This window comes from Schistocerca gregaria, chromosome 8 (genome assembly GCF_023897955.1).
Source record: "Schistocerca gregaria isolate iqSchGreg1 chromosome 8, iqSchGreg1.2, whole genome shotgun sequence".
Classification (NCBI taxonomy): domain Eukaryota; kingdom Metazoa; phylum Arthropoda; class Insecta; order Orthoptera; family Acrididae; genus Schistocerca; species Schistocerca gregaria.
In genome coordinates, this window is record NC_064927.1 from 118,442,163 (window position 1) to 118,466,890 (window position 24,728).

Consider the following 24,728-nt stretch of genomic DNA (forward strand, 5'->3'; position numbering starts at 1 on the left):
AGCGACGACGTTTCTTCATTGGCTCTACAGGTGATCACAGATCTGCTAACGCCGAAAGAAATTCGCATGCACTCATTTTTATAATCGGTTATTTGCGCACGGTGTTAATCCTTACACTTATTATCTCAAATGACGAACTCCCTAACACCTACTACGGCTGACATACGATTAACAGTTATTAGCATCTTCAACATAGGAGTGTAGCTTCACATAAGAAATAAATAAAAATAATAAGAGTAAGACAGTTCTCATGGTTGTGCGTCCGCCTTTGTAGCTCAGTTGTTCTCTGAACTCACCCATAGACGTGCGACACGTTCTTATTGGCTTTTATCATTTTAAACAGTTTTTACAGAACTTGGCTACAGAGTCCGTGTAACGACTATGACAAAAGTTAAAGGCACACATGAGGAAGCAATGGAAGACAAAAGTAGAAATGTGATTCAAGAAAAACACCTTCGTTATGTCTGGAAAGTAATTTGGCAAGTGAACGTAATTTACCAACAAAACTGAAAGCTTCATCTTACAAGGTACTGAAGTGGAAAGTCGCCGTCAAATCGGAACCTTGCGCCATCCATCTAGCGGATTCGCCAACGTGTGACAACTGCGGCTTAATAGAAGCCCAGGAACATAAATTTGTGTACACTACAATGAAGGAAATCTGGCAATTTATCTGGCAAATGTTTGTCAGGATAATCCGAACAGCACTTGAAAACATTATGGCTCTAGGTTTTTTGAACCCCAGTAATGTGCCCTACCCATATACAAAAAGGAATGCCGTAAACGGACTAAAAGGCCAGACAATACATTACCTCCTGAACAAAATAAACAAAAGCAAAGAAGATTCCCCGCTATACCTTGTACTTCAACACCATAACCTCATGAAGACGAAAGACTATAAGAAACACTTTTCAAACTTTCTAAAAATATTATTATGTGAAACTTAGTGACCAATTTGAAGAGAAAGAGATCTAAAGATAAGAAATAAATAGCTGTCTTTTGTTGAATTATTTTTCTCATATGCTGCCTTTTTTGTGGTGTCTGGACAGGAAATAGATATTTCCTACTAAATGTACAGATTGGAAGCTCTTTAATCTTGTTTTGCAGCGAAGATACATTCATCATCATTGCACAACGCCAATGAACCATACGAAATTGTTATGACTATCTGGAGCAGCCAAGATGGTGATATGGAGGCTTCGGCGAGAGGCGTGCTCAGACTTATGGAAAGCTAAATTTAGCTAAGAAACCTCGGGAAACCAATGCACATGTTGAATCATGAAGAGATTGACGAATAAACTGTTAATCGCTTCATCAGTGGAACCTTACCAGCTTAGGGGACGGAAAAGTGAATATGACAAAGAAAAATTGGCCTTAGTTTCAGTAACACACAACAGGTGGGAGTATTTTATTTGACGGATTTAGACAATACAAAACATTTTAATTTGGCAACAGCATGGAAAGCACTCCTTAGAATTCTAAAGTGATGGAAGAATACATGGCAGAAGGTTGGGTATGAAGAAAATAATGTGGTATATTTACGAGATGGCTGTCTTGTGGCTTACCTCATTTAAGTGAATTCCGGAGCATCCCTACACACAAAACAGTGGTAATCCGTAAACATTTGCTTCATTCCAAAGGCCTTGATATCTTAGTTGCATTTCAGAAATATACTAATGGAATGTTTCTTTGTGTCCATCACTGAGAACTGTACAACTAGGAAGGAAAAAGTCTCACTCTGAAGCGAGGAAATGGATTTTAAGGGACATGTTGGATTCGAGTCGCTTGTTTTTTTTTTTCAGGAGTACTGTCGCCGACTGACTCTAGTTTTCATGTCTTTTGTTGCCTCAGAATCCATTAATGTCTCTCTTGAAGGCTTCCCAAGCTTCCTTTCCCTTATCCTTCAAACTTTGTTCAGACGCAGGGTGCTTTGTATGTTGTCGAATTTGTGGTTCAGTAAAAATACCTTCCATAACTTTTGTATCACTGAAAGTAGGAAATGTGTCTCTTAAGTACTTAAAGTCATTTCTTTCGCGTTTCATACTTCTGATAATTTTTTTATCAAACCGGTTTTGTATGGAGATATGGAAGAAGAACATATTTTTGGGTCAAGGATAGGCTCAACAATTGCATCTACCTCGCCGGAGTTGGTTTTGTGCGAGCCAGTCTACTTGAATATAATGTGATTTCCTATTTTTTACTGTCTCACGTCATATAAAATGCATGGGGCATATGTTTCCTGTTTGTGAAGTGCACGACCAGCAAGAATAGAAGACGGTTTGCCGTTGTGAGGTAACACAGCTTTCAAATTAAGCTTTGAGGAGTCTATGAGCAGCCTTGAATCAGTTGGATCATGATTTAAATATTTCATCAAGGCATTAACGTCTCAGTAAACAATAAGATTGTCTTCCTTCTCAAGGAAAGGAATCAGATCACCGTGACGATGTTGGAGAAGAATTCATTGCTGTAGTCTGGACTGTAGAAGTTCTGTCTCCTTCTTAGACAAATCAAGGAGTCGAATGAGATTTCGTGTGACTCCGTCAGTGTGATTTATCATCTTTTTCGTAAAAATAACACCCTTGTGTTGTGGAATGGTTGTTTGGCTCTTGTTCTTCCACACTGACCTCATTTTGTACTTCATGATCATAATTTTGGGGTGGATTAGGAAGTTATAAACTATCTGAATGTGGAATAGATCGAAGAGCAGATAGAAGATTAGGGTACTGAGCTGTTCCTGGTTGTTTCATCTTTAAACCTGTCAGTGATGGTGAAGTCAAGAAGAAACAGTAGTTGTCTGTATAATGTGCAGGCGCCGCCAAACAATAGGCACAGTAAAAGTCATACATCTTTCATTTTGTCATCGTTCTCGTAGCATAATTCCACAAAAGTTGTAACACATATCCGTAGCCCATGACTTATCCTGCCCCCTTACCTTCATACCAAAGTAATTGTTCAAATGGCTCTGAGCACTATGGGACTTAATATCTGAGGTCATCAGTCCCCTAGAACTTAGATCTACTTAAACCTAACTAACCTAAGGACATAACACACATCCATGCCCGAGGCAGGATTCGAACCTGCGACCGTAGCGGTCGCGCAGCTCCAGACTGTAGCGCCTAGAACCGCTCGGCCACTCAGGCCGGCAGCAAAGTAATGCTGGTAGGGTGTCTCCACAACAGACGCCAAATTACATTTTTGGGTCGAAAATTTTATTTCAGGAAAAATGTAACTCTGAATTTACACGTTTTCGTCGCATTAACAAATTTTGCTCTTCAGAAACACTCAAAACTAGAAATTCTTCACTAATTACAACATAAGCAACAGTAATATAATTTATAACCTATAAACAACACAGGAATGTTGTGTTTTGTCATTTAACAGGAGTGGCAATTCCAAAAACAAAATTACTCCAAACTAAAAACCGAGCGAGGTGGCGCATTGGTCAGCAGACTGAACTCGCATTCGGGAGGGCGACGGTTCAAACCCGCGTCCGGCCATCCTGATTTAGGTTTTCCGTGATTTCCCTAAACCGCTCCAGGCAAATGCCTGGCCGCGCGGTTGGAGACACCATGTCACTGACTGCGCGGCCTCTCCTGCCGGAGGTTCAAGTCCACTCTGGGGCATGGGTGTGTGTGTTGTTCTTAACATAAGTTAGTTTAAGTAATGTGTAAGTCTAGGGACCGATGAACTCAGCAGTTTGGTCCCTTAGGAATTCACACACATTGTTTTGCAAATGCCTGGATGGTTTCCTTGAAATTGCACGGCCGACTTCCTTCCGCATCATTTCCTAATCCAATGGGATCAACGACCTTGGTGTTTGGTCCCCTCCCTCGAATCAACCAACCAACCTAACTAAAAATATGCATCGGGAAGTAATAATATGTACAGAAAGACCTAATCGGTCATTTCTAGGGTTCTGTACTTCAGTCGGAATCATCATAACATGACTTTGTTGTCTGTCTGTCTGTCCAATTTCTTCCTCAGAAACAGTTAGGCGTTTCAAGTTGATATCTATGTCACCTGCTATGGTCTACGGACCCTTGGAGGTGTAAATAATTGAAGCTTCCGAAAGGTGTTAATTTGTAATTATGTAATACGGAAAAAATATTTCTTTTGTCATTTGTTATCCGACTGTCCGTCTCTCCGTCCTTCTGTTAAGATCCCATGTTGTCAGGAACGGGTACACGCACCAAGTTGAAATTTACGCCACGTACTAAAGTCTATAGCTCCCTGGCGGAGTAATAAACATAAGCTTCTAACTCAATGCATTCAAAAGATACGGCCATGTACGTCACATATTTTAATACCCGCAAACTCACTCATCAAAGGCAGAGAATCTTGTAGGGTACTTACCGTTGACATAGAATCGTGAAATTTGGCAAGAAGGAAAGTTTAGCAGTACAAATAAAGGAAAAATCAGAAAAGTCTTAATTTTTAATTATTTTACACGAAAACACATTTTTTTCCAATTGTCATCCGATTTCTTCAAATTCCGGGACGAAATCTTGCAAGTTTCAATGTCCATAACGGGCAAAAATCGATTCCTGGGACGAGTGAACTGCTACAGACAGAATCAAGTTTGTACGGAACCCTCAGAACGTGAGTCCAATGCGCACCTGGCCAGTTTTTTCCGGTAATTTTTGAATTCCGGAGATGCAAATAAATGAGATTAAACCAGTTTTGAGTCCGCCACAGCCGGCCGCTGTGGCAGAGCGGTTTAAGGCGCTTCAGTCCGGAACCGCGCGGCTGCTGCGGTCGCAGGTTCGAATCCTGCCCCGGGAATGGATGTGTGTGATGTCCTTAGGTTAGTTAGGTTTAAGTAGTTCTACGTCTAGGGGACTGATGACCTCAAATGTTAAGTCCCATAGTGCTTAGAGTCATTTGAACCATTTGAGCCCACCACATTTTCGTCGTTGGGGAGTGGTTTCAAACGGAACACTGAATTTGAACGCGGTGGTCCACAGAAGATGGTAAAGAGCAGGTTGCCCGGAACGCCAGTGGGAAGTCCACGCCAGTTCTCGACGGACACGGACCTGGATTCCAAGAGAGAAAGTTCCGCATTTTGAAAGAGTCCCTCATACTGCGGCACCCGTAAGCGGCTTACGCACGAATGCAGTTGTGTGGGACGGTATAGGACCGGAACCAGCAACTCCAGGTCGAAAGCCGAAGAGGAGATTCATAGGCTCATAAATTGTCCACGTGACGCTACCGTGGGGCTGCTGGGAGAACTGGCCAGCTTCGTAAATTCCACTTGCCCCGTTTATCGATTTTATTCGAAATTTCCTCATCACGAGTAACTGAAGTTGAGCACAGATTTCTGTCTGTGGGGTATGATTTTTTACGAAGGTAGCGCTATCAATAAGATGTTGGTGATATATGTAGACAATCTATTATTTACGAATAAAACTCAAGCTAGGAATCAACATGAGTCATATTAGAGATACGTTGTCGAATGAAGACATAGTAATTCCCAATATGCGTCTCTCCATTGGTGGAGATACCTAGTACCATCTAGCCAGTACATTCATGGTGAAGCCCAGGAAAGCCAAGATATGTCTTCCACGCTGCACTGGTTGGTCATTCCTCATGTTAGTAGCTCTTAATGTTGCATCTGAGCTAAGCTAGCCTAACAAATACCACCTGTTTTGTAGTGTTTAATTACTAATGTGTAATTTGTATTACAAGTGCCGCAAATGTAGAAGACTTCTGGATCCATAACATGTACTTCCTTTTTCTTCTTTTAATTTTTAATCTGATGCTTAAGGACCAAAAAGAACGAGAGCTGACTAAGCCTCAGTTTTTGAATGGTTTTTGCGTTAAAAATTCTCATGTCATTGCCATATGTTAAAATTAGTACCTGTGTAGTTTCGTTTCTAGACAAGCCAGAAGCTTTCTTTCGAAAGGCCTATTTTCATTACTACAAACATGCTACTCCGTTTTTATACTCTTCTCCTTATTTCTCTTGCTACCTATCCAATCATTGTCTTTGATCGCCTTAAATAAAAAATAACATATAGAAGTATGGAAAAGGAAATCGAGGCTCTTGTAGAGGACGATCAGTTTGGCTTAACGAAGGGCACGGCAGTTCTGACGCTGAGCTTGATAAATCGATGCAACATTTAAAGACCCACACAGAAATAAAGTCTGAAATGGTGCAAGGTGTTCCAAATTCTCAGAAAAATAGGTGTGACGTGCAGCTAAAGCCGGCTAATATCCGTATGTAGGAAAAACCAAGAGTGTACGATAAGAATGGAAAACCAAGAGAGAAGTGTTCAGGTTAAAAAGGATATAAGCCAAAGGTGCAGTCTTTGTTCAACCTTCACATCTCAGATGCAATGACCTAAATAAAAGAAAGCTTCAGGAGAGGGATTAAAGTTGAAAGTTGAATGCCATGAGTACATAGTATGAATTGAGAGTAAACCGAAGAAAGGGGAAATTAAGGGGGGTGGGGGGAGGGGCGGGGTAGCACAAGCAAAGAGGGCATTCTTGGCCAAAAGGTGTATCAAACATCGGCCTTAATATCAGGAAGAAATTTCTGAGAATGTACATTAGATGCAAAGTGTTGTATGGTAGTGAATCACTGACTGTGAGAAAACCAGGAAAGAAGAGAATTGAAGCGTTTGAGGCAAATGGTTCGTCCGCAGCTCGTGGTCGTGCGGTAGCGTTCTCGCTTCCCGCGCCCGGGTTCCCGGGTTCGATTCCCGACGGGGTCAGGGATTTTCTCTGCCTTGTGATGACTGGGTGTTGTGTGATGTCCTTAGGTTAGTTAGGTTTAAGTAGTTCTAAGTTCTAGGGGACTGATGAGCATAGATGTTAAGTCCCATAGTGCTCAGAGCCACACAAAAAGTTTGGAAGTAGACTTGGAAATAAATTATAGTGGCACTAAAATAAACCTCAATCAACGAGCCGAAAATTCTACAAATTAACAGCGAGATGCGGGCACTTTTTGTGTATTAAGCTCTTTATGTGATCTGAAGTTTACCTCCAACGAAAAGAACATGGTATCAGAAAAACTAAGATGGTTCCATAATGGTCCCCTAGTAGGTCTTCTTCGTTGTCTCTGCTTTTATCTTCTTGCCTAACTCCTGTTTCGATCATAGTGCATCTTTAATCACGGTTTATATACACCTTGTTATCTTTTGAATTTTATTCATCTTATTAACTTCTTTGCTTCCAAAATTTCCGCCTTACGCGAAACACAATTCATTTATATTTCGTTTCTCTTTATATGTTTCAGCACCTCATGTGGTATCTTCAGGGAATTTTTCCTTATTGCTCTCACATACATCTACGAGCTGATTTGCGCTGGTAGTGTTAACGAAACGTGCTTTATACTATTTGCTATAATTTCTCCTGCTGTTTATTTCCTCGACCAATTTCGCTTGAAAAAATGCGGAATTTGTTGTGGGACATAGCGGAATATTTCCACTTCAGTCACTATCGTTTCATGAAGTTCCGATACGTGGGCGCGCTATACGTACTGTTCAAAATGGCGTCTGTAACGGAGGTGTGTTGCAAGTAGGGAGCTATCATTGGTTTTTTTTTTTTTTTTCTTCGTAAAATCAAACATCGCAGATATTCATAGGCGTATGCAGAACATCTTCAGAACATCATTGGACTATTTCTCAGCCACTTCACAACCTGGATCTCGCAACTTCCAACTTGCATCTGCTTGGTCCAATGAAGGATGCACCCTGCGGAAAGCAGAATGTGGATGATGGGGAGATTATTAACGCAGCAAGACGTTGGCTTGGACATCGACCAGTAAAGTGGCAAGATGCGGGTATATAAGCCCTCCCAGAAAGCTGGCGTACTACCGTCGCACTGAACGAAGATTATGTTGAAAAACAAGATTTTGTAACCAAATGAGTGGAGAATAATATGGAGCACTGGAATCCTGTATAAAACCAACTTCCTTTCAAAAAAAAAAAACTGTTGCATCATTTACTGAACACCCCTCGTATTTCTAGAGAGGAGTTCCCTCTTGAAAACTTCCCAGTTTGTCTTCCTGTACAGCAGATTAAGGGATGTGTCTGTTGTTTTCGTAGCCTCTGTACGTGTTTCGTTTGTGTAAACACGCGTTGTCGAAGGACACGGCGCAGCACTGCTGTTTGCTGTTGCCTGTAGCCAGCTTGCTATTAAATTCTCTGTACCACCAAAGAGATGTATCAGATAACTTGCGGCGTATTTTCCACGTGTAAATACAGACAGCGCCACTCAACATAAGTCTGCGGTCAGAGATACGGGGAAAAACTCGTATCAGTGAAAATCACGCAAACATCTTTCCTCTATAGCGTGACTGGCAGAAGGACTCAATATGCAAACAGCGGGGCTCGTCCAGGGTGAAGCTTTTGTTTGTCCTTTCTTTGAGCTTAATGTCCCGCCTTTACCGAAGTTGTTCCATCTATATAACCTCTGGTTTATGTAAGTGGCTGAAAGAAACTGTGGTTACAGTAGTTACCTGTGCATCTTGAATAGAGAGAGAGAGAGAGAGAGAGAGAGAGAGAGAGAGAGAGAGAGAGAGAGAGATGGAAGCTCCTAGGTGAAAAAGACTGAAGCGATCGTCAAGTGAGGTATTAGGATTATGTCAGTCCCAAGATTCTAATATTGTAACGAAATTTCATCGTACAATAATTATTTCGAAATGAGCACAGTTAGAGTTAAAAGTACCAACTGCTACAAAATATACCGGGTGCTTTTAATGAAGATTCAGCTACGCGCAGCTGTCCAGTGTGGGCTTTAATTATCGTATGTCAGCGAAACTTGGTACAAATTCCAATGCTTAAGCGGCACTGATTTACACTGAAAAACATTAGTTGCCATTTTGGCCACCAGGTGCAAATGCGGCGCTGTGAATACATGAAATATGTATAGAAATGTTATCAGAATTAATGAATTACGAGCAGGACGCAGGCAGAAAAGGTCATATAAGCGAGAGAGGGATAATGTGTATTTTGTTATTAACCGCTGCTTTCACACTTTGTTCAATATGAGCACCGGAGACGTCGACGAGATGCTGCATTTATCAATAACCAAAAGTGAAATTCCGTTAAAGACAAGTATCTTCTTCAGTTTTAAAGTAAATAAATTTTTTATTAAAAGCAGACTTGACTCTCATTACAAGATCAGTAACTTGTCCCATAGCTTTCCTAATTAGGCAGTATAAGGATGACTTGGCATAGTAAAAAACTCTGCTTTGCTGCGTCAGTCTTGTCCCTTGCATACAGTGGTCAAATTAGGCGAGGGGATATTGTTGTTTCACTAGCCGCAGTAGAAGCAGCTTGAGCACACACACCCTAACTAATCTGTAGACTCTAATTTAAGGCGGCGCCTCTTCAACATCGATACTGAAGTGGTCCTGAGAAGGCCGTCGTGGCCGAGTGGTTCTAGGCGCTTCAGTCTGGAACTGCGCGACCGCTGCGGTCGCAGGTTCGAATTCTGCCTCGAGCAAGGGTGTATGTGATGTGCTTAGGTTAGTTAGGTTTAAGTAGTTCTAAGTTCTAGGGGACTTCCCATAGTGCTCAGAGCCATATGAACCATTTTTTTAAGTGGTCCTGATGCCTCAGCTCCATGACTGCTCGAGTATTTGCATATGCGCACACGTGCGTATTGCGGTAATTTATTATCCCATCTGCTGTCAATCCTGTCTCGTCTGTCAACAAAATCAAGGTATCAACTGCTGACCTTTAACGGCCCATATCTCAACAGATATTGTTTTGCAGACAGATACGAGAGATTGCCTACGAAACTTTTATACTGTTCCCAATATCAGTGGAGGTATTACATGACATTACTTGGTCGACTTTACCGCTACACGGACACAAGCTGTAACCCTCTATCGCTAGAGGACTCGGAATTATACAGTGCGGCGCGCTGAATAGCCGCGCGGTCTTAGGCGCCTTGCACGGTTCGCGCTGCTGCCCCGTCGGAGGTTCGAGTCCTCCCTCGGGCATTGGTGTGTGTGTGCTGTCCTTAGAGTAAGTTAGTTTAAGTTAGGTTAGGTAGCCCAGGGGCCGCTGACCTGAGCAGTTTGGTCCCACAGGAACTTACCAAAAATTTCCAGTTTACAGTTGTGCAGTGTGATAAGGCGGCGCGCAACGCAGTTCTGTTGGAGCGTGAGCAACAGCGTGCTGTGTGAACAGTGGGTGCTTCTAATGCTCACTCCTGACATGACACAGAGGAGACTCGTCATCTTCCAATAATTTCTTTCGGGTTTTGAGCGAGAGTGTCATGGATTGCTTAACAACATCGTGACAGGTGATGAAAGCTGGGTTCACCATTTTGACCCCGAAAACAAGAGAGGACGCCAAAAACTGCAAGACCATGTTATCAGCAGGGAAAAGTCATGCTTACAATTTTCTGGGGTGTTTAAGACGTGGTGCATTTATAGTTCATGCCTAAAGACACGCCGGCCGTTGTGACCGACCGGTTCTAGGTGCTTCAGTCCGGAACCGCATTGCTGCTACGGTCGCAGGTTCGAATCCTGCCTCGGGCATGGATGTGAGTGATGGCCTTAGGTTATTTAGGTTTAAGTAGTTCTAAGGGACTGATGACCTCAGATGTTAAGTCCCATAGTGCTTAGAGCCATTTGAACCAAAAGACACCACCATAAACTCTGCAAAGTACTGGGAGGCCCTCAGAAAACTGAAAGCCCAGATACGAAGAGTTATTTCACGCATGTAGCACTCTCTTCTTCAGCATGACAATGCCAGACCACACACGAGCGCTGAGACAGCTGCAACAATCCGACGCCCTGGGTTCACTGTCATCGGTCTCCTCCATACACATCCGGCTTGGCCCCATCCGATTTTCATCTGTTTCATCAACTTAACGAATACCTCCGAGGACGTCCCTTTGATAGTGATGATAGTGGTGGAGGTTGTGGCTCCGTCGATAAAGTCAATCACTGTACAATGAAGGTATCAACAAATTGGTCTCCCTTTGGGAGAAGTTTGTTCGTCGCCGGGGTGACTATGATGAAAAATAAATATGGAGACGTGTAGAATAAAGCCGTAGAATGTTAATAAACGTTTATTTTATTATAATCTTTTAATAAGTTTCACATAAAATTTCGAAGGCATTATTTTTCAGCAACCCTTGCAATTACAGGAACTATTCTTTTATATGTACTAAGATGGTATCTGTTCTTTCGGACATGTCCGAAAGAACAGATACCATCTTAGTATATATATACACTCCTGGAAATGGAAAAAAGAACACATTGACACCGGTGCGTCAGACCCACCATACTTGCTCCGGACACTGCGAGAGGGCTGTACAAGCAATGATCACACGCACGGCACAGCGGACACACCAGGAACCGCGGTGTTGGCCGTCGAATGGCGCTAGCTGCACAGCATTTGTGCACCACCGCCGTCAGTGTCAGCCAGTTTGCCGTGGCATACGGAGCTCCATCGCAGTCTTTAACACTGGTAGCATGCCGCGACAGCGTGGACGTGAAACGTATGTGCAGTTGACGGACTTTGAGCGAGGGCGTATAGTGGGCATGCGGGAGGCCGGATGGATGTACCGCCGAATTGCTCAACACGTGGAGCGTGAGGTCTCCACAGTACATCGATGTTGTCGCCAGTGGTCGGCGGAAGGTGCACGTGCCCGTCGACCTGGGACCGGACCGCAGCGACGCACGGATGCACGCCAAGACCGTAGGATCCTACGCAGTGCCGTAGGGGACCGCACCGCCACTTCCCAGCAAATTAGGGACACTGTTGCTCCTGGGGTATCGGCGAGGACCATTCGCAACCGTCTCCATGAAGCTGGGCTACGGTCCCGCACACCGTTAGGCCGTCTTCCGCTCACGCCCCAACATCGTGCAGCCCGCCTCCAGTGGTGTCGCGACAGGCGTGAATGGAGGGACGAATGGAGACGTGTCGTCTTCAGCGATGAGAGTCGCTTCTGCCTTGGTGCCAATGATGGTCGTATGCGTGTTTGGCGCCGTGCAGGTGAGCGCCACAATCAGGACTGCATACGACCGAGGCACACAGGGCCAACACCCGGCATCATGGTGTGGGGAGCGATCTCCTACACTGGCCGTACACCTCTGGTGATCGTCGAGGGGACACTGAATAGTGCACGGTACATCAAAACCGTCATCAAACCCATCGTTCTACCATTCCTAGATTGGCGAGGGAACTTGCTGTTCCAACAGGACAATGCACGTCCGCATGTATCCAGTGCCACCCAACGTGCTCTACAAGGTGTAAGTCAACTACCCTGGCCAGCAAGATCTCCGGATCTGTCCCCCATGGAGCATGTTTGGGACTGGATGAAGCGTCGTCTCACGCGGTCTGCACGTCCAGCACGAACGCTGGTCCAACTGAGGCGCCAGGTGGAAATGGCATGGCAAGCCGTTCCACAGGACTATATCCAGCATCTCTACGATCGTCTCCATGGGAGAATAGCAGCCTGCATTGCTGCGAAAGATGGATATACACTGTACTAGTGCCGACATTGTGCATGCTCTGTTACCTGTGTCTATGTGCCTGTGGTTCTGTCAGTGTGATAATGTGATGTATCTGACCCCAGGAATGTGTCAATAAAGTTTCCCCTTCCTGGGACAATGAATTAACGGTGTTCTTATTTTAATTTCCAGGAGTGTATATAGTTAAGGCTCACAGGCCACTTGCCCATCTTCTTGTTCTGTGCGAATGCACAAACAGCCCCGAACTCTTACGGGAATCGGCAACGCGCCACGAGTAATGAGTATAATGGGCGGGGACACTACGAATGTAGTGCGGGACAATACGTTGAGAATGTGGGTTTCGTGATAGGCGTGCCAGAGATAAATCCTCTGTGTCCTCGGTGGCTCAGATGGATAGAGCGTCTTCCATACAAGCAGGAGATCCCGGATTCGAGTACCGGTCGGGGCACACATTTTCATCTGTCCCGGTTGACATATGTCGACTCCTGTAAGCAGCCAAGGGTGTTCATTTCATTGTAACTTTTCTTTTAATTTTGACCAGCAATATGTTACGCTTTTTTATAGATGCTGTATAAAAGAAATGGCAAATTATAGAATGCGCCCTCTTGGATAAATTTCTGTTGACGACCATGAGTGACAAGATCTACATGAGCCTTCCATCACACAATTCTATTCGACTCTATAGACTTCTGATAAGGAAGCAATTGAAACTGTGTCGAGTGCAGTCAGTGGCTGAACCGTGCCGACGTGTTGGTTGCAGCTGTTCGACAAGCTGAAGGCGGAGCGCGGAACGGACCTGATCGCCCGCAAAGTGGTGGGCGTCGCTGGGGACGTGTCGGCGGCGGACCTGGGGCTGTCGGCAGCCGACCGCAAGACGCTGTGCGAGCGCGTCTCCATCATCTACCACGCCGCCGCCACCATCCGCTTCGACGAGGAGCTCAAGAAGGCCGTCATGCTCAACACCAGGGGCACCAGGCTCATGCTCGAGCTCGCCAAGGAGGTCAAGAAACTCGACGTAAGTACCACCCTCCGTACCATCTTGTCACAAGCAACCCGTACCCGGACGGGATGTCGAACGGCAGCTTCTCTCCCCCTCTCGTCGTGCTTAAAATGTTCGTTTAGCGGTCGAAAATGTAATCTGGACAGCCAAAATTTGTATTTAGTCGGAGGCGAAGAAGTTACATACAGGTGAATGAGGGGAGTTCAGCAGCTTTGACCGTTCGCTTATTACCATCCGCAGGTCCCTTTTTTCAACTTTTGATGGAGATGACAGTATTTGTGCACTGAATTTCAATAGATAATACACGCCCCAGTCCAGTCACATAAATATGAGCACCACGTGCAATAACAACTCACAGACGGCATATGTCAACACTAGCGATGAAGGATAGGCGCTGAAGATCCAAAGAAACTGTTACATCTGCCTAATATCGTGCAGAGTCCCCGAGAGCTCGCAGAAGTGGCGCAACACAACGTGACATGGACTCGACTAACGTCTGCAGTAGTGCTGGAGGGAACTGACACCATGAATCCTGCAGGCCTGTCCATAAATCCGTAAGGATATATAGGTGCACGTTTCAAGGCAAGCCAGGTATGCTCATTAACGTTCATGTTTCAGGAGTCCCCAGCGGAAGTCTTTAAACTCAGAAGAGTATTCCTGGAGCCACTCTGTAGCAATTCTGGACGTGTGGGGTGCCGCAATGTTGTACTGAAATTTGCCAAGTCTGTTGGAATGCACTATCGACATAAATCGATGCAGATGATCAGATAGGATGCTTACGTACGTCCCCTCTTAATGTCGTATCTAGAAGTATCAGGGGTCCCATATCGCTCCAACTGCACACGGCCAACACCATTACAGAGTCTCCGCTAGCTTGAACAATCCCCTGCTGACACGCAGGATCGATGGATTCATGGGCTTGCCCCCATACCAGTACACGTCGATCCGCTCGATACAATTTGAAACGAGACTGCCGGCAGGTGTCGCCGAGCGGTTCTAGGCGCTTCAGCCGGGAACAGCGCGACCGCTACGGTCGCAGGTTCGAATCCTGCGTCGGGCATGGACGTGTGTGATGGCCTTAGGTTAGTTATGTTTTAGTAGTTCTAAGTTCTAAGGGACTGATGGCCTCAGACGTTAAGTCCCATAGTGCTCAGAGCCATTTGAACCATTTGAAACGAGACTCGGCCGCCCAGGAAACATGTTTCCAGTCATCAGCAGTTCAATTTCCATGTTGACGGGCCCAGGCGACACGTAAAGCTTTGTATCGTGCAGTCTTCAAGAGTACACAAGTGGACCTTCGGCTCAGAAAGCCTATACCGATGACATTTCGTTGAATGGTTCGCATGCTGACCCCGCACTGAAATCTTCAGCAATTTATGGAAGGGTTGTATTTCTGTCACGTTGAACGATTCTCTTCAGTCGTCGTTGGTCCCGTTATTGCAGGATCTCTTTCCGGCAGCAGAGATGTCGGAGATTTACAGGATTCCTGATATCCACGGTGAAGTGGTTGTACGGGAAGGTTCCCACTTCATCGCTACCTCAGAGATGCTGTGTCCCATCGCTCGCACGCCGACTATAACACTACGTTCAAACTCACTTAGGTCTTGGAAACCTGCCGTTGTAGCAGCAGTAACCGATCTAACAACTGCGCCAGACACTTGTTGTCTTATATAGGCGTTGCTGACCGCAGTGCCATATTCTGCCTGTTTACATATCTCTGTATTTCAATACGCATGCCTATACCAGTTTCTTTTGCGTTTCTGCGTGTAAACAGTGGTGGGGGAGATTCCGTGGAAAATAGTACATTCGTTGTTGTACGAGATGTACATGGAGCGATTTATCTGACGTCATGGTCATTGGCTTTCAGGCCAAGGGAGGAAGCATTTCCGAAACGGCTAATTTTGTAAACTGTTAGCACGCCCCCATGGCTAAAGTATAAAGTATACTGCGCATGGCCGAGGCAACTGTAGTCCACCACATGATGACTGCGGTGAACGATGGCTGCGGAAATGTGTACGGGCGAATAGATGTGCAAATTTTAGAGCAGTTGACCACCCAGATGAACCAAGCGGCTACTAACAGCGTTTCCTCGACGACCGTTCAGCGAACGTTGCTGCGTATAGTATTCCTCACCTTTGAGTACTGTTCATTGGGGGCGAAAGCTAGAATTTGCACGCCAATACCGTAACTAGACGTCCACTGAGTGGTGACAGATGAATCACGTTTTATGCTCCATCGTACAGATGGACGTTGGCGTGCACTGCAACAGTTGTCGTAAGGGTCCAGGGCGGAGGGGTATTCATCTATGGGAAGCATGTTCACCCCCCCTCCCCCCCCTCCCCTGCATGCAATTTGTTTTTTCCTTGTCACGATGGCATCAACCGGCGGTACAGTGCTACATGTTGAACAGCTTGCAGTGCACTTGCGTAGTTCGAAGAGAACCATACTTTACCCCTTCGATCTAAACTCAATCGGGAATCCGTGGGACGACATCGAGCGGGCTGTAGATCCTCAACTGAGGAACGTAACGCGTCTGTCCACGGCACTGTAGTCAGCATGGCTCCACATCCCTGCCAGGACTCCCCAGAACCTGCACGCTCGCACTGGTAAAGGCGGTTATTCAGGCTTTCGACAGGTCGTTCTACTAATGTGGCTGGACCGCGTGTAATGCATTTGGTTTTAGTTAACGATTAAGAAGTTGTAGTTAAATGTAACCGTAGGCTTCCGCGGCCGTTGTCAATGTCAATAAAGGGGGATCCGACGGTCAAGATAGTGAAATCGACACAAGCGCTGCTGAAGCAAACCAGGATGAATTTTGACACCACCCGTAGACTCATTCCACAGGTGACACAGGCACCAAGAATATATGGGGTACCAAAGATCCACAAAGAAGCCTTCCCTTTACGGCCGATAGTGAGTAGTATCAACTCGCCGACCTACAAATTAGCGAAAGAATTGGCTCCGAAGCTTAGACGTTTAGTGAGACATACAGATGCATACGTCAAGGACTCCACCCATTTTATAGCACTTTTGAAAGAGAAGCGTGTCTCTGATACGGATTTGATGGTCAGTTTTGACGTGAAATCTTTGTTCACGAATGTACCCGTGACGGACACCATGAACATCTTACAGGAACGCATGGCACCTGACATCAGCGAGCTAGTGCGCCACTGTTTGACGACCACCTATTTTAGGTGGAAAGGGGATTTTTACGAGCAGACGGACGGTGTAGCTATGGGTTCCCCTCTTTCGCCTGCCGCAGCAGCCATTTTTATGCAAGCATTCGAAGAAACAGCACTCCTGTCCGCGCCATTACGCCCGGAATGCTGGCTACGATACGTGGATGACACCTTTGTTATCTGGCCACCCGGAGAAGAAGAGCTTCAGAACTTCCACGAACATCTTAACCAGCAGCACAGCAAAATTCATTTTACCATGGAGATTGAAAAGAACGGGGTATTGCCTTTTCTCGACGTAGAAGTTTATCGTAAGCCAGACGGGAAGCTTGGACACAGAGTTTACAGGAAGCCCACCAACACGGACAGGTACCTGCATGCATCCTCCCACCACCATCCTATGCAAAAGAATTCGGCCCTGCGAACTTTAACTAAGAGAGCCTACAGGATCAGCGATGAATACAACCTGCAAGCTGAACTGCAGAACCTCAGGACCATTTTTGGAGCTAATGGCTACGACATGAGGCTGATACGCAAAACCATGGCGCCGAAGGAGGAGGGCAACAGGGAAATACAGAAGGAAGCACAGAACACCGCCGTGCTACCGTATGTACAAGGGATTACTGAACGTCTGAACAAAATTCTCCGTCGGGCAGGTATTAAGCCGATTTTTCGTAGCAACAACAAAATAAAAGACATTCTGGGCTCGACAAAAGATACAACTGACAAGTTTCATGCCGCCGGAGTTTATGAAAACGAGTGTGAATGTGGACTGGTGTATGTAGGTGAGACTGGGCGTTCAATAAGCACGAGGCTAACTGAACATGAGAGATATATCCGCCTCAAACAATATAGCAAATCAGCGGTGTCAGAACATCATGAGCAGTGCAGGATGAACATCGAATTTCGAGAGGCCCGAGTACTGGCGAAACAGCCGTTCAGTTTGAGGAGGAAGATTAGTGAGGCTATAGAAATAGCCAAGCGACCCGATAATATGAACAGAGAAGACGGGTACAGACTTCCAGCGTCTTGGCTGCCTGCAGTGACAGCTTTGCGGAAGGAAAGCTCGCGCAAAGCAACAGGCGTGCGGTAGGCCACAGCGGAGGATGGTACACAGAGCGCTGACGCGGCCTAGTCGATACTAGACAGTTAGTAAACAACGCTACGCTGCAGTCGCCGCTAAGTCTCCTATTCGCCGATTTCCACCAATGGTAGGCAGTAAAGTAAACGCCAATGGAAAACGCCTATTTCCGCCAATAACAAGACGCAATGCAAACGCCAATAAAATGAACTCCTAGTACCCTTCCTCCTCATCCTCACATCCAATCACAACACTCTTCCATAGTATATATGTACCCACACTTGCGCTCATTCAGCAGTTAGCAACACACCCTGAGGAAGGCGTCTTGCAACAGACGCCGAAACGTTGGAATTTTATAAATGACAATGCGGTCTCTAACCCAGAAGAATTTTATTGACAAAGTTGTAGTTAACATCGCTATTTATTAGACAACAAATATGATTAACAACTGTTTCGCCCTCGTGATGACTGGGTGTTGTGTGATGTCCTTAGGTTAGTTAGGTTTAAGTAGTTCTAAGTTCTAGGGGACTGATAACCACAGCAGTTTAGTCCCATAGCGCTCAGAGCCAACTGTTTCGCCCGCGCTCCCAGTCATGGTTGTCTTACAACACTGGCTGCGTCAGATTTATCAACAGTTTGAACTTACCATCAGTTTTTTTATTTACTTTTGAGTCATCAGCGTTCTTACTGATTTCTGGTTTGATGCAACCCACCACGATTTCCTGTCTTGCACTAGCCCCTTCATCTCAGAGTAGTCCGCCCCCGGTAGCTGAGTGGTCAGCGCGACAGACTGTCAATCCTAAGAGCCCGGGTTCGATTCCCGGCTGCGTCGGAGATTTTCTCCTCTCAGGGACTGAGTGTTGTGTTGTCCTAATCATCATTATTTCAACCCCATCGACGCGCAAGTCGCCGGAGTGGCGTCTAATCGAAAGACTTGCACCAGGCGAGCGGTCTACCCGACGGGAGGCCCTCGTCACACGCCACTTATCTCAGAGTACCACATGCATCCTACATTCTCAATTATTTCTTGGATATATCCCCATCCCTGTCTTTCCCTACAGTTTTAAACTCTACAACTCCCTGTAATACCATCAAAGCTATTCCGTGACGCCATAGCAAATGTCCCGTTATACGATCCCTTCTTCTTGTCAGTGTTTTCCATACGTTCCTCTCTCCGACAATTCTGCAGAGATCCTCCTCATTCCTTATCTCATCAGTCCACCTATTTCTCAACACAGCACTATATCACAAACGCGTCGATTCTCTTCTTTTCCGGTTTTCGTGCAGCCGATGAGTCAGTGCGATACAATGCTGCGCCCCAAACGTAAATTCTCAGAAATTTATTCTCAAATTAAGGCCGATGTTTGATACCAGTAGGTTTTTCTTAGCCGAAAATGCTCTCTTTGGCTGTCTAGTCTGCATTTTATGCGCCCGTTAGTTCGTCCATCACCTGTCAATTTGTTGTCAACGTAACTAAATTCCTTACCTTCATTTACTTTGTGGTAATCAATTCTGACAATTTTATTGGTAATCTCATATCTGTTGCTTCTCATTTGTTTCCTCATTTTACTCTCAATGCATGCTGCATGCTCACTAGAATATTCGTTCCATTTACCATGTCCTGCGATTCTTCCTTTCGCTGAGGGTGGCTACGTCTTCAGCGAACCCTAGCATTGATATCCTTTGACCCAGAATTTTATTTATATCACTATTTATATCACTATTTTTTCGATGTATAGATTAGACAGTAGAGGCTTAACACTGCGTCGCTGACTCACAGAGTCTTTATAGTCCAGGAACTTCTCAGTTGGTCTTTTTTTTTTCATTCATATTATCTCTTGCTTCTTACTGTACAGGGAGAGGCAAATAAAAATCGCCCAGAGAACAGAGTTCCAGGATACAAAGAAATATAGCAAAGGGAAGGCAATTCAGTACTAACCTGACTATAACAGATGTTGAAAGCGACCATCAATCATTTGTTAACAGTTTTGGGCCCTTGTTAGCAAGTTCCTAAAGGTGGATCGAAGCAGGACTGCTGGAATTGCTGTAGTCTCATCCGAAATGTTGTGCGGCAGTTCTTGAAGAGTATGAGGGTTGTTGCGATACATTTTGTATAGCATGCATCTTTCCCTGTAGCTTACTTCTATTGTTTTAAGAATTTCGAACAGCTTGCCCTATTTTACACCCTCAAGTACTTTTTACAGGCCTTCAGATCCTATGAATTTTGTTGAATCTTAAATCAAATAATGGTTCAGGCAAGTACGGTTTCTCATCATGTGCATGCGATTGTTAATCTTGAAACATTTGTGCCATCATTCGTCCGACACGTTTCGTTCATAATTTCTCATTACACTACTTTTTCTCTAAATTCTTTAATTAATAGCTCTCCTTTTATCGCACTTTCGCTTCGTGCCTTCTGTCGACACTTAGCTCCAGTGGTGGTTGCCGTGTCAGAGCATAAGAGCACGTGAAGACCCTGCTTTTGAGACCTTGCGGATTTATTGCTTATTTTTCTCTGAATGTTGTTAAACGTAACATAGATGAGATACTGTGAAATATACGGCCCCTAAATCTACCCCGCTACTTCTCATGTAGACCTTCTGAAACTTGGCGTCAGCGACGCAAGCACATCTTCAGTTGTGCACATTTTAAGGGGCTTCTGTGCATGCACAGCTGGCATGACGAATTGCCACATGGTTCTAATATATACAGATTTGGTTAACAATGTGCACGGTTTGTGGCGTGCACAGGTACACCTTACCTTCAACTACAAGTTTCATTCTGTGTCTCTAAGTAGTAGTACACTACAGCAGACGGCCATCTTCGTTCGTTTGGTAGCTGTGGTTAAACAGCAGTTCCTGTTTCAGACTTTCAAGTTTATCTGAATCAAAAAATTTGTGAGCATCCAAAATGTATAATCATGAGCCGCTGCTGCTTAGCTCACTTATTAGTCACAGTAGTCTATATAACTCGTTTTACTCGACATTCCTTTTTCTTCCCATCGCACTACACTTTCGTAATCGATTCTCAGCTCCTAGCCTCTCACTCATGCTTGAAAACGCACTCGCGCTCTACTCGAAAATCTCGCATTGTCGGGGCGACAAAGTGCAGCAAACGCAATGATGAATCAAGACGAAAGCGTAAACTTCCCAATGAAGATCCCAAATTCGTTCTGTGTTCCCGATATACCCTCGTAAGAAAGGTTCTAAGCGGTGCCATAGAAGAGAAAGTAATAACCGGAAACGAAAAACGAAAGTCAGTATTCCTGTCAGAAATTCCACTCAGTTCCACTTACTTACCAGTCACCTTCAAAAGCACCAATCTATGGCAAGATTAGCCTACAGTATGTTAAATGTTATACAAAGGAGATGATTAACAGCATTTTTTTCCAATTCAGAAAACAAACGGAGAAAATATCAACGAAGTGGGTTCTCTTCAAGTAGTAAATAAGTAATTTACGTGCCGTAATTTGTATCACACAACTGCAGTAATGGTTGCGTCCAGTTTACTAACCATCAGCTAACGACAGCGCCCGCGCGAAGTGCAACGATTAGAGCTGCATAATGCTAATGAGAGGGGCGTGAACAGAACCGGTTCCTCGTGAATGGAATTCTTTGTACCTTCCGTAAACAAGTTGGCTCACGACTGTGCAAGTTTCCAGGTTGAAGTGGCCATTGACTCGGTGCAGTGTCATACAGTAGACGAAATGTCCCATGATGGCTACACCTTATTATTATTATTATTATTAGTAGTAGTAGTAGTAGTAGTAGTAGTAGTAATACGACTGCAAGTTTCACAGCGGAGGCAGTCTTTCCTGTTTGACGTAAATTTAGTATTATTGCATACTTCCAGCTTTTTGGGTGTTATATCAAGTGATAGGAACGGTTCAACAGCACATTCCACAAAGCGAAGCAAAAGAAAAAAATGTTGTCTGTACTCTATTCTTGACTTCGAGGTCAAGATTTCTCCAGATTGTGAGAATCAGGGTAACAAGAGTCTACACGTACCACCTAACGCCATAACACAGCAACTGCATTTCATTGATATCTCTTTTTTGTCATGAATGCTTCCATCACTCGTGACTGTCAGTTTCTGTCAGTATTCACGGCTTCCATAATTCGTTCCGTAGTATCTACTGATCATACGGAACAGTATTTCCTCCAGTTCATGCTACTGCCTGATGTGCATGTCCGCTTGAAGCCGATTATATTATTTATACATCATTTACACGTGTATTCCACGTCCTGATCGCTATTAATATAATAGAAATGCCTCAAGAAACTTCGTTAGCACGGCTTCGTGGCTCCTTTAATCTCTCGTACTACTGGAATAAATACACACAACTCGTGAAAGTTTTTGAAAGGAATTTCCATACATATAACAGCTGAACTGTAGCCTGTTGGATTAAGTATTGTTCATTCACTCATTCACACATCGTCTTCCGTAAATTCCAACGTGAAGGAGAGCCTTGGAACAAGGAAAGTCGTATATTGACAGGCAAGAAGAAGCCACGGCAGTCATTTTCAGCGCCAGTGTTTGGCCAGCAAGGGGAGAAGAGGTGGCGGCGTGAAGTTCCTCATCACCAGACTCTGAGTCAGTGTCCTGGTTGAAATACCAAACCTTCTTGCAGTCTCATGAAGTGAGGTTATGTGACGCTGGCGATGGTGATCCGTCCGTTGGATGGGAACGTTGAGTTCTGTTGCCCGCTCCGTGTTATTCGAGAGGAGAGGAACTATGTGGCGGCACCGTGTTTCACCCACTCCCTTCTCTCATCATCCTCATAAATCGATACAAACATAACACTGAATTACACACGTAGCCGTTACATTCACCTACGCTCCAAAATTACACATAAGTCACGAGTCACACACACAGTATCCGCAAGCAAAGGAGGCAATGTGGCGGATATATATATATATATATATATATATATATATATATATATATATATATATATATACATCAAATTTGTACTCATCTGGACCCGCTGCGTCGTATATGTCATATAAGGACATTGTATATTAGGCTATGAGAGTAATACAGTGCAGTGTTCGAATATATTATTGTTACAATAGGCCTATTGCGGTGAGATTATCATCGTCAGCTTAAATGAGCTGGTGTTGATGTCAAGATAATGTCGCTGTTTTAGCTCCTGTCACTACTGTGTAAGTCTGCTTCTTTGATGTTGGTGGAGCCTGTAACTATATAACATCCCCGACTCGTCTATCAATGCAGCCTTCAAGTAACATCATTATGACATAAACTTTCGTAATATTGAACGACTTCAGAAGTAACTGCTCCAGTTTCAGTTTAACACCCACTATAGCTGCATCAACATCAAAGGAGCAAACTTATACAGTAGTGACAGCTACTTCGACAGCGACATCATATGGACACCACGACCACTTGATACTACCTAACGATGGCAATCTCGCCGAAATAGGCCTGTTTTAATGAAAGTATAACCGAATACAGCAGGGTCTTGGTCTCATGGCATAATTTATACATTACGTATTCAAAACACTATAATAGGTAACACTTCGGACTTCAAAGAAAATTCCGTAATTTCCAAAAAAAAGGCACAATTTTTTCCATCTATTATTGCAAGGAGGGTCAATGATATACACACCAGTAACCCTTCCTCCTACTCTCCCTCCCTCCCCCTCCCTCACCTTTCAAGATTGGAACTCCATCGAATAAAAGTTTCAAACATGTGAATATGAAACTTGGGACTTAGGAAAAGGGAGGATTCGGTGTGGACGGGGCGTTACTCAGTTACCGGTGGCTACTCAGTTTTTTTTTTTTTTAAATCACGTACACTTTATTTGGAACCAACTGAAAATAAGGTTGACAATAAGGAACAATTATCAATTTGACTGTTAAGACACAATGTCTAATAAAAAAAAACTCTTAAGCAAGTTGCGCTCATGGCTGAAGGCCTTATTGACCAGAAATTCAAATTATTTGTCGGCTTGTCCCATGGGCAAAGTCGTCCTAAATATAGTTGACGGTACTTTGACGGAAGCTGCTGCTCCTGTTCTTCTACTCAGTTGCTGATTTTACCTATTGCTTCAAACTGGTGCCATCTCTGTTGTACCTGCAACACCTTGCTCTATTTTCCAGGCGTTCGTATACATCTCAACGGCATACTGCCACTTGGAGGAGAAAGTCCTCCACGAGAAAGCGTACCCGCCTCCCGCAGACCCACACAAAACGATAAAATTCTGCGAAAACATGAGCGACGAGATCTGCAATTCGATGACCAAAAGGTAAGTCCATCCTCTGTGTCTCTTGCTTAGCTTAATAGTCGGTTTGGGAAAGATCCAAAACTCCCTTTCACACAGGAGGTGAGACCATGCACCTGTATGCAGTGTTCGGTTACCTACAGCCGATCTTCGACCCACAGGTAAAGATCAGCTGCCGCCTGTCGGGGTGTTGTGGAACAACTCACTTACAAAACGCTTCTTATTGCTGCTGCAAGTCTTGTCGTTATGATGGATACAGCCGTGTCACACATATTAAAAACTGTAAATCTTACGATATCAAGAATCCTGCACTAATATAATGAATGTGGTAGATTCAGGAAAATGACCACTGGGTGTAAAACAATCCCAAATGCTTCAAAAGACCTTTATATGGAACTATAGGTAATAGAGAGCAGTGAAAAAAGAAGAACCACGATGCCGTTCAGCTGACATCGTCTCGTTTACTGACGGGTCGAAAACAGTCGAAGATGCAGCCTTGACCAAAGAGCCCATTGTCTCTAGAGAAGCTGGCCATGCGATTCCGGACAGAGATATTCGACATCGGAGTATGCGCAGACGAGATAATACGTGTTACAAGGCCAAGTAACTCTGAAATCCCTATCAGTCCCCCCACTGAGATGAAAGGTCGTTGCAGAATTCCGTGAAGCCCTTGTGAGGCTAGTGAAAAGCCACAGTGTAAACCCACTGTGGGTCGCTGGTCACTCAGATATTAGTGGAAATGAACAAACCGATAAGCTAGCCAGGGACGATGACTCCCGTTTGTGTGACC

The 24,728-nt window shown here is 44.6% G+C and overlaps 1 protein-coding gene across 1 annotated transcript in view; it reads left to right on the plus strand.

Moving 5' to 3' along the window:
• The window catches only part of LOC126285464 (putative fatty acyl-CoA reductase CG5065), a 202,358-nt gene that overhangs the window by 146,567 nt on the left and 31,063 nt on the right, over nucleotides 1-24,728 (plus strand). The window contains exons 3-4 of the mRNA XM_049984877.1: nucleotides 13,197-13,451; nucleotides 23,817-23,962. Coding sequence (XP_049840834.1) covers nucleotides 13,197-13,451; nucleotides 23,817-23,962 — 401 coding nt within the window. The remainder of the gene's footprint in view (nucleotides 1-13,196; nucleotides 13,452-23,816; nucleotides 23,963-24,728) is intronic.